This window comes from Eublepharis macularius, chromosome 1 (genome assembly GCF_028583425.1).
Source record: "Eublepharis macularius isolate TG4126 chromosome 1, MPM_Emac_v1.0, whole genome shotgun sequence".
NCBI lineage: Eukaryota > Metazoa > Chordata > Lepidosauria > Squamata > Eublepharidae > Eublepharis > Eublepharis macularius.
The window spans coordinates 118,387,778-118,400,249 of NC_072790.1; the positions used below are offsets into that span (position 1 = coordinate 118,387,778).

Here is a 12,472-nt window from a genome sequence, read left to right on the forward strand (position 1 = left end):
TGTAACAGCCTACCCTCCATCTTTCATACATCAAAACCCAAGCCATCTAAGGTTTTATACTTGTATTTTCATTACAAAAGGCAAGAGAAAGTGTATAGGTAGACTTAGCTTAACCAATAGTTTAAGTTTTGAAATTTAACAGATGTACAAAGTTTCCTCTACTTCCCTAGTGTTTCCCCTATTAATCCTAGAAGATACCTTGTCTCAACAACTTTCTTATACTTTTATTTAAAGGAAACAAATCCAAAGAAGAAAATAAGGGGTGAGAAGGAAAACAGAAGACTACAAAGACCCATTTGCCACACTCCCTCTAGTAACCGCATGGAACAGAAGGAGGCATATTAAGCCTAGTTTCTTTACAGATTCTCTAGGTTTTCTGTTAAAGCAATTTAAATAGCATTTAGAACATGGACATATAAAAATCACAATATATCCCATATACCATCCTTATCTGCAAAAGCCCCTAACAACCCTATTTAACCCACCCTTTTAATTTCACTTCAGTTTAAAGCTCTATGCCATATAAACAGAAGAGGGAGGGGGGAAGATAAAGGAACAAGGGTCACACTTTAAGTTTCATTTTCTTTCTTCTTCTTTCTTCCTCTGGAATAGTATTGAAACTCTTTCTTTCCGATGATCAGCCATAGCCGGTTCTTTTTGCCTTCTAGCCATTCATGCGAGGTGCCATTAAATACATTATAATGTCCCTGTTTATCACTCTTCATCTTTGTAATATGTTTCTTGATTGGAGTATGTTGTATGCTTTGTGCTTCATGCAGAAGCAGTACGCTAAAACTCTTCCTCACAGCTTCCTTTTCAGCACGCTCCTCCCACTTCTCCGCTTTCAGTATTTTCATAGAAGAAAGCTGATTTTCTCCTCCATTTTGTTGGGAGTATTTTTCACAATTCCACTCCGATTTTCTTTTAGGTAAGTCTGTCCCATCAAAATTCTCTTCTAACTTGGCATCTAACATGGTGCTCGTGCCTGTTTTTATTCCAAGTGTTTCGTCTGCTTTTCTTAATACACAATCCATCAGTTTAGACATTTGTTGCAGCTTTAAAAGTATCTTTGTCCACTCACTTACAAATGTTCAGCCACAAATCTTTTAAAACTGGTAAAAAGCTCCTTTGCTCTTACTACTTGTAGTTATTAAGTTTTTTGCTCCCCAGCAATCCATCCCAGGAAACCTCTCCTTTGAAGCCTCACCCAAGCCAACTGACCCCCACACCAAAAGGAGATTACATTTACTAGCAAAGGAATGTTTTGGTTGCACCCTCCCTCTCCCCCCCAACTGCATCTTCTCTCTCCTCCCCTCCTCTTCTATATTTGACCAGTTTCTGTACTATGCATCTGACGAAGAGAACTTGATTCTCGAAAGCTTATGCTACAATAAAATTGGTTAGTCTTAAAGGTGCTACTGGACTCTTTTTGATTTCACTTCTTGAGTCACTTTCCTAGTCCATGAGGCGGCTGCCTCTCCGGGGGATAATAAAATCCCCCTCATCAAGCTGTTTAGCCGTCATAAAGCAATAAACGATACTCTTACTTGGAGAGATGTCAGGTAAAATCACTCTTTTTCAGTCTTTCAGTTGTCCTTGCATCTATCTTGTCAGGAATCCTTGCTTTGTTTTCGTTTGTTTCAAAGTCTCAGGGTTCGTAGCTTATGCGCCATTAAGGCTTCTTCCTCAGGCCTTGCCTTCGAGCCGGTGTGGGGGCTCCAACAGGGGGTTGCCAATCCCCGTGAGCTCCTCCACCTTGCTCTGGCCTACCCCCTCTCTCTGTGGGGGAGTCTTGGAGGCCCAAATCCTTCGGTCCCAGGGGATCAGGAAGATCACAGTACTGAGCTCATAAACTCAGCTGCTGTGACATTGCCACGCCATTCCAGAAGGGAAAACCCTTTTCAGTGTATATTTTGTCAGGTTTTATTGCATCATATAGTAGGGTAAGTAAAAATCCAAAACTGTTGCTGTAGTATTAATTGTTTTCCAGAAATGTTAAATAACAAAGTCCTGTTAAAATTTACAGAATGTATATGTTTATCAATTAATATGATTATCTCCACAGTGATCGCCAGCAAAGCCTTGTGGGTGGCATGTTGGAGTATGGACTGTGAATATATGACATTCAGGGTTAAAATCCCTACTCTTCCATGAGGCTCACTGTGTGACCTTGGGCAAGAATAAAACAGGGGTATGTGTGTGGGGGAATCAGATCTACTGCTCTGAGTTCCTTGGATAATGAGCAAGGATTAAAAATAGAATTAACTGACAAAAAAGAAAACAATTACTAACATCATTCTCAGCTTGTGAAGACATAACACAAATTTGGTAACTATCTGTGAAATTCTAAGAAGAGTTACTCCAGTCTAAACCCATTGAAGTCAATGGGCTTAGATAGGAATAACTCTGTTTAGGATTGCATTGTATATAGAATCATAGAGTTTGAAGGGACCTCCAGGGTCATCTAGCTCAACTCTGTGCACAGTGCAGGAAATTCACAACTACTTCCCCCACAAACCCCTAGTGACCCCTGCTCCATGCTAAGATGGCAAAAAACCATTGGGATCCTTGGCCATACATTGCACTTCTCTCGGTTAAATAAAAGACATACAATTTTTGATTAGGGTACTGTTTTCAAAATCTCAGATCCAGATCTCCAATGTACCTACAGAAGTTGTAAGGATTACAAAAATAATATGTGAAGTGTTTTTAATATTATTGTTAATATTCCTATCCCTAACACTTTTATTCCCTATCACAACTCGCACTTTCAATAAATCAAAATTACATCTAAAATTTGCACAATGAAATGGAGGCTAGAACAAGAAATATGGAATGAACAAAAACAAAGAATAATATGATAAGTCTTACTGTGTATGGTCTCTGGTTTACTAGATCCTTCTACATTTGCATCATCTCTAGAATTTGAGATTGCCTCATTTCCCTTCTCTTCTTCAATTGCCTTCCCAGATTCCTGTTTTTTCTCTTTTTTCTCATTTTCCATTTTTTTCTCATTTTTGACAGGTCGAATGTTGCCAGGAGAAGGTGGCCGTAGCTGAGTTGAGGAGATTCTGGATGATCCAGTTGTTGTAGTTATCTTTTTAGGTGTTCCAGGCAAAAAAGGCAGAGACCTGGAGGCATGCCTGTTTCAACCACAAAGACAGCAGTGACTATATGCTAAATATTCTTTTTTGTTATTTAGATTTTACTGAATGTATTTTAAGCCTACAACAAAGTTTCTACATTTTCTCCTATTACATGAACAACAGTGAAATCTTTAAGAGAGTTACTCTGGTCTAAGCCCATAGAAATACTGAAGTAACTCTGCATAGGATTCAATTGTATTTATCAGGCAACAGTTTCCTAAATTTTTTTATTAAATTCATCTGAAGTTCACTTAACTTCTCCAGCTGACATCTTTGTTATCATGTAAAACAGCTCTGTTTAAAGGAAAGTTAAGGACTATATAATAAATCTCTATGGATATTAATGTTTCTTTTACTTACCAAGTAGACGATTTACTTCTAAAGGTGGAAGGTGAACGAGCTCTTTTTTTGCTAGCTGGATTAGACAATGAGAGGCTCTTTTCCTTTTCTTTTCTGCTGGTCTAAAATTTAGCAAAATGGATAGATCAGCCATATACATAATACATACATAATTTCTCATACATAGTATCTAACTTCTCATAGATTTAGTTTTAGAGAGTTGACAACACCCATTTGTAGGCCCTTTGTAGCTTGCAAGAACATGGACAATGATTCTTTGGATATTATGTTCATCTTTGACTTTAATCACATTATATAAGGTTGGATAATTAGCTTTCTGGCCTTTAATATATGTGATGTATACTAGCAACCACTCTTGTAGCTTGATGTGTATTCATTTTTTCAGGTACTGGTACAGAATGATTTCTATAAACAGAAAGTGAATTCCACCATGTCCAGTGTCCTTTAGGAATATGAAAAAATGCACTTCTGGTGAGGAATTATGGCATGCTGATGACTGTTTGAGTGGAGATGCACCGTGACCCAGAACACCAGCTGGGAGGTGAATTCCAGCTGATGTAATCTTGCAGGACAAAAAGGAGATTGTGGGACAACCCACTCGTCCTCCAGGTGGCAACTCCCAGTGGGTAAACTGCAGAAATGGAGTTTTTTTCAGTTTGCTTGGGGTCTGAGATGCCAGGAGGCTTGAAAATACATCTATGGCTCACAACTATAGTGAAGTCTTTAAGGACAATAAGACTTACCACCCTCATTTCTTAATATTATCAGGAAATAATCTTCTAAACAAAGAGAGATTTCCTTTATGGCAAAGATAAAGATTACTTAAAATGAGATAAGCCTTTCTTTCTTTTTGGAGACTATAAAGACAAAAAGGGCCTTCAAAGACTTAACGATTTAAGAACTTGTTGCAAAAAGCTTAACAAGGATAAGAAAGTTTTAAAACAGAATAAGGGGCCAGTTATTTTACTTTTATTATTTTTATCTTTTGACTAAAGTGCTTTGGGATATGTGTGTGATTATTTTCTGTTTATTGCTTAAGAGTGTACCAAATTGAAGGACTTGCCATAACAAAGATAAGGACTTAAACTGTGATGCTTCATTGTCATGGTAATTTGACTTGAAGCTGTTGAATGTGAATGTGTTGAAGTCAAAGAAACTGCTTTTTTCTTTTATCTTTTGCGTGTTAGAGAGATCTTTGCTTCTGGATTTTAATTGACTATGGCAACTACCAGGAAGAAGGGTTTGACTGGCCAACCCCTTGAAAAAATAGTTATACCTGAGTTGCTTCAGAAATTATTTTATCGTATGGGTGATAAGATAGATGAAAGACTTGTAAAAATGAAAGAGGAGATGATGAAAGAGATTAAAAAGTTGGAAAGTTCTATAAAGAAAATATCTGGATAGGTAAAACTAATTAATGTTAAAGTGGAAACTTTAGAGACTAAGACAGAGGCTATAGACAGAGAGTTGGAAAGAGATCTAAATCACTTGGCCTTACTGGAGCTGAGAGAGAAAGAATTTTATTTAAGATTTGGATTTATTCCAGAGGCTTATGATGAAGTTATTAGAAAAAGGATTATTAAAGCCTTGGCAATTTTTTTGGATTTGAAAGAAAAATATATGAATCTTAACACTGATAAAGTTTATAGAACAAATTCTAGATTGGCTACAAGAAAGGTCTCAAAGGACACTTTGGTGCATTTGCTCAGGAAGAAGATAAGAGATCAAGTCTTCCAACAGCATTTTAATACAAGATTGAAAATGGGTAATACAGATATAACTGTATTGAAGGAAATACCTATTAGAATTCTACATGAAAGAAAAGAATACACCTTTAAAACTGAAAAAGTAAAACAGAAAAGGAATTCATTTTGGTGGGATAGATAGGAAAGGTTTGTCCCTTACTTTCAAACAGCAAAGATTCAGACTGAATTCTGTCCAAAAGGTGAATTTCTAGAAAGATTTAAAAGAGAGTTGGAGGAGATGCAAACAGAGACCCAAGAAGAAGACGACACAAGTACTGAGTTTTCTAAACTTAGGTTTAATTATGGATTACAAATATTTAACATGGAATATAAATGGAGAAAATGCTCCTCAAAAGACGGGGGGGGGGGATTCAGTATTTGAAAAAGTTAAAACAAGATATTATTTGCCTACAAGAGACCTATATTAAAAAAAAGATATAAAATATTTGGCCTATAAAGCTTTAGGTGTGAAGAAATTATTCAGCAGATACTAAAAAAAAAATTGAGTTGCGTTATATATTAACCCCAAATTAAAACCAGAGTTGGTATTGACAGATGGACATGGTAGATTTGTAAATGTAGAAATTAAATACCTGGAGTTAAGACACTGATCTTGGGACTTTATGCACCAAATGAGGATAAAGGACCTTTTTACAAACAACTTACGGATAAGTTAATAGATCTTTCTTATGAAGGTGTTTGATGAGAGACTGGAATGGAGTGATCTCTCTACAAATGGTTAGATTTTTGGGGGGGGAATATTAAAATTATGCAAAGTAAATTGTCAAAAGCTTTCTTTGATTTGATGGATAATTTGAGACTGGTTGATATATAGGGACAGGCAAATGGTAGCTCAAGAGGGTATACTTCTCAGAAAGACATAGACCTTTTTCAAGAATATATATGATTTGGGTTTCTAGATACTTAGCTACTAAGGTTTTTAAAGCAGAGATTTTACCAAGACTTTTTCATACCACAATCCTGTAAGTTTGGTTGTTAAAAGAAAATCAAGTAATTTTAGATGGAGATTAACAGTAAAATTCTAAACAGAGTTACTCCAGTCTAAGTCCAATGGGGAGTAGACTAGAGTAACTCTGCTTAGGATTTCACTGTAAATGAAGCACTGTTGTAAAAAGAAGCAATTGTTGAGAATTGTAAGAAAAAAACTATAAGAATTTTTTGCAACTTAAACAAAGGCACTAATTTGAGAATGGTTTGGGATGCAAGTAAAACCTTTATTAGAGGTAATTTGATACAATATAATTCTGAACAAAGAAGGAGAGACAAGAGAAATTTAAAAATATTTTGGATGAGATAAAACAAAAAGAGAGAGAAGGAATTTAAAAATTGCCCAGGGAACACAAATATCTATCACCAAATAAGAATTTTACAGCAACAGTTATGTATACTAAAAAGAAGATAAATCAAAATTAAATTAAATTATGTAAAACAAAGGAATTTTGAATTTGCAAATAAACAAGGAAAATGGTTGGCATATAAACTGAGAAAGAGACAAGAAAATGATAAGGAAATTACAAAAAGGAGATGCTGTAATAACGGATAATGGGGCTATACAAAAAGCATTTTATAAGTACTGTTCTAGTTTGTATAAAGGACAAAATGTGTTGTTGGTGAAAATCAATAAATATTTCAGAAAAGAAAATCTACCCAAAATTACAGAAGAAAAAAAGACGAACTATGAATGGGTCTATAACAATACGAGAAGTTATAGAAGCTATAAAAAATTAAACCAGGAAAAGTTCCTGGCCCAGACAGTTTACCAGATTTGTATTACAAGTGTTTTGAGGATGAAATTTTACAACCATTACAAAATACAATGAACTCCCTTTTACAGGGAGGAAAGATGCCAGAGACATGGAAAGAGGCCAATATAACATTAATAACTAAAGATGGACACGATTTGACTCTGACAGGAAATTATAGACCAATATTATTACTGAATAACGATTATAAGCTGTTCACAACAATTTTAGCTGAAAAACTGAAAATAACTTTGCAAGAATTTATTCATGGAGATCAATGTGGATTTTTACCTAAAAGACAGCTGAAGGATAATGTTAGAAGGGTTTTAGATGAGAGATGGGTATGAACCAGGAAAAAAACGAACCTTGTGGTTTGTCACATTTCACAAACCACGAACTATCACCGATTTATTTGGTTCATGAAAATGTCACATCCGGCTCAGCAAATCGTCACTTCCAGGTCAGCAGAAGGTCTGCAGGAAGTCTATCCCCTGTTGCCTAGGAAACTGATTGATCGGCGCCAGGCTGTCTGCAGTGACGAACCAAAAAATGAAATAAATGAACCAGCCTAAAGTTCGTGGCCTGGTTCATGTTCAACTTTGGTTCGTATTTCGGTTCATGCCCATCTCTATTTTGGAATATTTAGAAAAACATAATTTTTAAAAAGCCACATTGATCTTTTTCAGATGCAGAGAAAGCATTTGACAATCTGAACTGGATCTTTTTGTTCAAGATTTTAGAAGATATGAATTTTGGAGAGAATTTTATAAAATGGGTGAAATTGATCAATACTTTACAAATAGTACAAATAATCATTATTGGAGATTTAACTAAACCATGTGAGATTCAGAAAGGAACAAGGCTGTCCACCGTCCCCTCTCTTGCTTATATTGGTTCTTGAAATATTAAATAGAGATATAAGAAATGATGGGAGGATCAGGGGAGTAAAGATTTTGTCATGAGTCAGCCTCAGCCTTGACTGGCCACCTTACCTCTTACCCCAGAGTCCTCCTCAGAGGACGAGCAGGAAGAGCCAGCAGGGGCTACTCTACAGCCAGAGCCAGCCATGGAAGAGCCAGCAGGATCTACTCTGGAGCCAGAGCCAGCCGTGACAGCTGCTGCTCCGAAGGAAACTCAGCAGGAGCAGCCAGAAACCTCTGCAGAGGCTGTTGGAGACAAAGACTCCCCCAGAGCAAAAGAGAAACCTGAGCTCCCTGGGCCAGCTGAGAAGAGGAAAAATAAAGCAAAGACAGCTCTGTCGGAGAGGAGAAAAAGTGCTTGTTTTCAGGCACAGCACCAGCTGGGGCTATCAGGAAAAGAGACAACACCTGCTCCTCGTTAGGACAGTATAAGAGAGAGAAGCTGAAGAAGCCAAGTGTGGAAGCAACTCAGCTCGCCACCCTCTGTGACCAGAGTGCTGTGGCTGCAAGCTGCTGACCTGCCCTTGCCTTGGGCCCTGCTCTGCTTCTTGATTGATTGGACTCTGACCTCGGCCTGCCTTCTGACTTCCCTTTTGCCTGTTCCTCTCTCTGACTGATGTATTGGCTCTGACACTTGGCCTGACTTCTGGACTCTCGTTTGCTGGCTCCTTGACTACTAACTTCCTGGCAACTAACCTTGGGACCATCTGCAGTACCAGTGAGCCACCTGCCTGTCATGGCCAGCCCTGAGCGCAACACCACATTCTGCATGAAAACGGTAGCCAGCTTTCTTGCTGTAGGTAACTTAGAACACAGTATGAAGTGAGCTTGCTTGGAAAACAAATCAGCTATCACCAGAGAGCCAGTTTGGTGTAGTGGTTAAGAGCGCGGGACTCCCTTTTTTCTTCAGCGTTGTATTTCTATTTTATTTTTAAATTTTTTTGTTAGTTTTTATCTTCTGGTTCTAAAAAATTCTTAATAAAATTTAATAAAAAAGGTCCTGAAAAACAATTGTTCCATCTATGAAATATCCACAGTTGCTAGCCAGTTTGGGTGGGGGTTGTTAGGAAGTCAATCATATCTAGAAAGTAGTAATACTCAGCATTATAGTCTTAAGGTGCATCTTAATGACACAGCTGTACAAGACTTCATATTCCACCATTCATCTTCATATGTCTAACCTATGAGGTAAACAACTCCCCATTGACTGTTATTTACATGAGACTGCTTTGGCAGTGGTGGAGAGTGCCAGCAAGTCATAGCTGACTTATGGTGACTCCGGTGGAGTGGTTTGCCATTACCTGCCTCTGCAACCCTGGTCTTCAACCGTAAGAAAACATTGCTGTGTACCTTGACTAGATTTGACAATACCTACTGGATAGGAATAAGCAAAAGTTGCACAGAAATAAGCAAATGAGCTTACCCCTGCTGAATGTGTAGTCCTCCTACGTCCAACATCAAACGTTGCACCAAAAAGTTTTGCTCTGTCTGGTGGATTTCGACAGCTTATTGTCTTGAAGGATAGAGGGCTGATGGGGCTGCAAGATGCTGAACGAGGACAAATGGGGATGACTGGGGTGTGGGATTTTTTAAATTATATATGTGTAAATAAAACAGCAGTGGAGTTATAAAAGGGAAGCCAAGAGAAGGTAACAGGACCAGGAAGGAAGGAAGTAAATGAAGAAATTAATACAGACAGAAAATGAGATACATTTAACCCAGAACTATCACTTGACTGTCCATCGATGAGAATTTCTAACTAAACTTTAAAAAGATATTTAAAACAGGCACACAGACACATCTGGAGAATTAAATTCCATTATAAAAGTAGCATTTCACAGAGTTGTACTTTATGGAATAGTTTTGCTTTTATATGAACTAGGAAAAAGTCCAGTTTATATACTCTAGTGAAAGTTCCGACATAACGTTTTGTCGATCTAGATAATGTTTTGTGGATAAATTGCTTTCACCATTTTCTCTATGTGTATGCCCAAATAAATACTGCTGAGTTTTCTAAAATTAATTCACTGACTCAGTGATGTCAGTAGATGTATTCACCAGTTCAGAAGCAGGTGTCAGAATGAGTACTAGTACCCTGTAGAACCAGGGTCAGAAAGCACTTGATTAAATCTGAACAGCAACTCAAAATATATGCTTTGTTTTAGAGAAACAGACTGGGATAACTTAGAATTTAGAATAACTCTTCTTAAGATGTCACTGTAAATTAGAGAATTCTAATTTCCACATAAAGATAGATAAGAATCTGGTTAATGTTGCAAGTTGGCCCACCTGTCATGGGGAAACCCTCAAACAGCTTTCCTCAAAAAATATACCAGGAAGTTATGGTTCTGATAACATATTACAGAATTATACAGTAATGGCATAGATGGATTGGCTTAATACGTTCATTTACTAGCAGTGTAGCATTAAAATCTCCAAGAAAAGACAAATCAATTTTGTATACTAGGACTAGAATTGAAGGAAGAGGCCCATACAAAAGACAGAAAGAACTATTACAGGCATCAGATATTAGAATAGATGATACCTCAGGTCAGTAGGATCAGTAGATATCAGTAGTATAGTATTATTTATTCACTTAAAACATTTTTATGCCACCTCTCCAGGATGGCTTACAAAAATAATAAAAACAAAACAAATTAAAATCTAGCATTAACCAGCCCAGCATTAAAACATAGATTTAAAAAAGACCATCGACAGTTTAAAATAACTGTTTCCAGATTAAAATAGTGTTAAAAGATAAACCTCTTAATTAAAAGCCTGGGTGAACAGAAATGTTTTTGCCTGGCACTTAAAAGAAAGCAACACAGGTGCCAGGCAAGCTTTAAGGGAAAGAGCATTCCAGAACTGAGGTGCCATTATGGCAAAAGCCTTGTTTCTGGTCATTTCATCTCTGAAAGTGGGGGCACAGACAGCAGGGTTGTGCAGCAGATCTTAACTGGTGGGTTGGACAATACGGGAGGAGGCGGTCCTTCAAGTACCCTGGCCCCAAGCCATTTAGGGCTTTAAAGGCAAGAACCAGCACAGTACTTCACATAAACACCCTAATTAAATGGCATATGTGGAGCAACTAGAACTGTGTGACCCAAGTTCTTTTTGAGAGAACTTGCACTAATCAGTTGTTGAGTGAGGAGAGAGCAGGGGAAGTACTGATTCAGTCTCATGCTCCTCCATAAAGATTTAAACCTTTAAAAATCAGATTAGTGAGCATAATACTGGCTGCTGGACAAGAGGGGGGACTATGTACTCATCACTGAGTTTCACATACAGCTAGCGCCCCTAACAGGGTCAGGCTTCAAGTGTGCAAAATAATATGAATTTAGAATAATTCAAATCCCTGTCTCAACCTGAAAAATGTCTGGAATATAAAGATAAGCCAAAGTTTTTTCCAAGCTGAAATAATGTCTCACATCCACATCTGTGTGTCTAAATCATGCACTCTGGACTATGCTATCAAGGAAATGAATTTAATCTTGGACAGACTTTAATTTTTTAAAAATGTACAGAGATTTTTTTAAGGCATAATGGGGTAGAGGAATTAAAAGATTAGTCCTGTGTTACTGCTTTCATTTTACCTGCATCTCCTGCCAAGGTTGCTGCACTTTTACTCCTGGCTAAGAAGGAATGCGTCGGTGTCAGAAGTCTGCTAACGATGCTATTCTCCCAGGGACTGAGCTGCAGACGTCGAGCTGAGTGTCACCACAGAAGCATAAGGTTAGCTCACAAGCCTTCCACAGGATATGAGGTTCCACGAGAAGCAATTGCAATCTATTGCTCATCTTTTCCATAGAGGATCATAAACATTTACAAACTCTTTATTCCAGTCTCCTTTTATCATATATTTCTATTTTGGCTTTATCAGTACACCTTTTCTTTCAAATACTGATGCCATACATTAAAAAGTGATTTAAAGAACTAAATTATTATTATTTCTAACCAGATTATATATCAAGTACACTGTGTCAATACACAACACAAACATTTTTGTTTACAACCATCAAAGTTTTGCCAGCTACCACAAAGAAAATGTTACACGCATTGGTTGGCCTGGATCCTGTGGGAAAGCTCACAGAAGCAGGTGGTAGAGTAGACCTTTTCTCAACCTTTCCCCTACACTAGTAGCCTGCTGTTTGTCCAAAAGCAAGCTGAAGCAAGGAGGGATAATCACCTCCTTCTTCCTTTTCCACTGGCTGAAGGAGTATGTTTAGTCTACTTTCAAATGGGAATGTCATCACTTTTCATATAGAAAAACAGCTCTTATGATAAGGAATGCATACATGAAGTGTTAACCACCATATCTGAAAATGTATACATACATACACAGGGCTTTTTTTCTGGGAAAAGAGGTGGTGGAACTCAGTGGGTTGCCCTCGGAGAAAATGGTCACATGGCTGGTGGCCCCGCCCCCGATCTCCAGACAGAGGGGAATTGAGATTGCCCTCCACACCACTCAGCGGTGCGTAGGGCAATCTAAACTCCCCTCTGTCTGGAGATCAGGGGGCGGGGCCACCAGCCATGTG

At 37.8% G+C, this 12,472-nt stretch overlaps 1 protein-coding gene across 2 annotated transcripts in view; it reads right to left on the minus strand.

Moving 5' to 3' along the window:
• Positions 1-12,472, minus strand: part of MAP7 (microtubule associated protein 7) — a 160,639-nt gene that overhangs the window by 12,277 nt on the left and 135,890 nt on the right. For both annotated transcript variants that reach the window (XM_054987089.1, XM_054987080.1), the window contains exons 7-10: positions 11,528-11,641; positions 9,358-9,482; positions 3,507-3,607; positions 2,872-3,143 (exon numbers count right to left, since the gene is read on the minus strand). In XM_054987089.1, the coding sequence (XP_054843064.1) occupies positions 2,872-3,143; positions 3,507-3,607; positions 9,358-9,482; positions 11,528-11,641 (612 nt within the window). The remainder of the gene's footprint in view (positions 1-2,871; positions 3,144-3,506; positions 3,608-9,357; positions 9,483-11,527; positions 11,642-12,472) is intronic.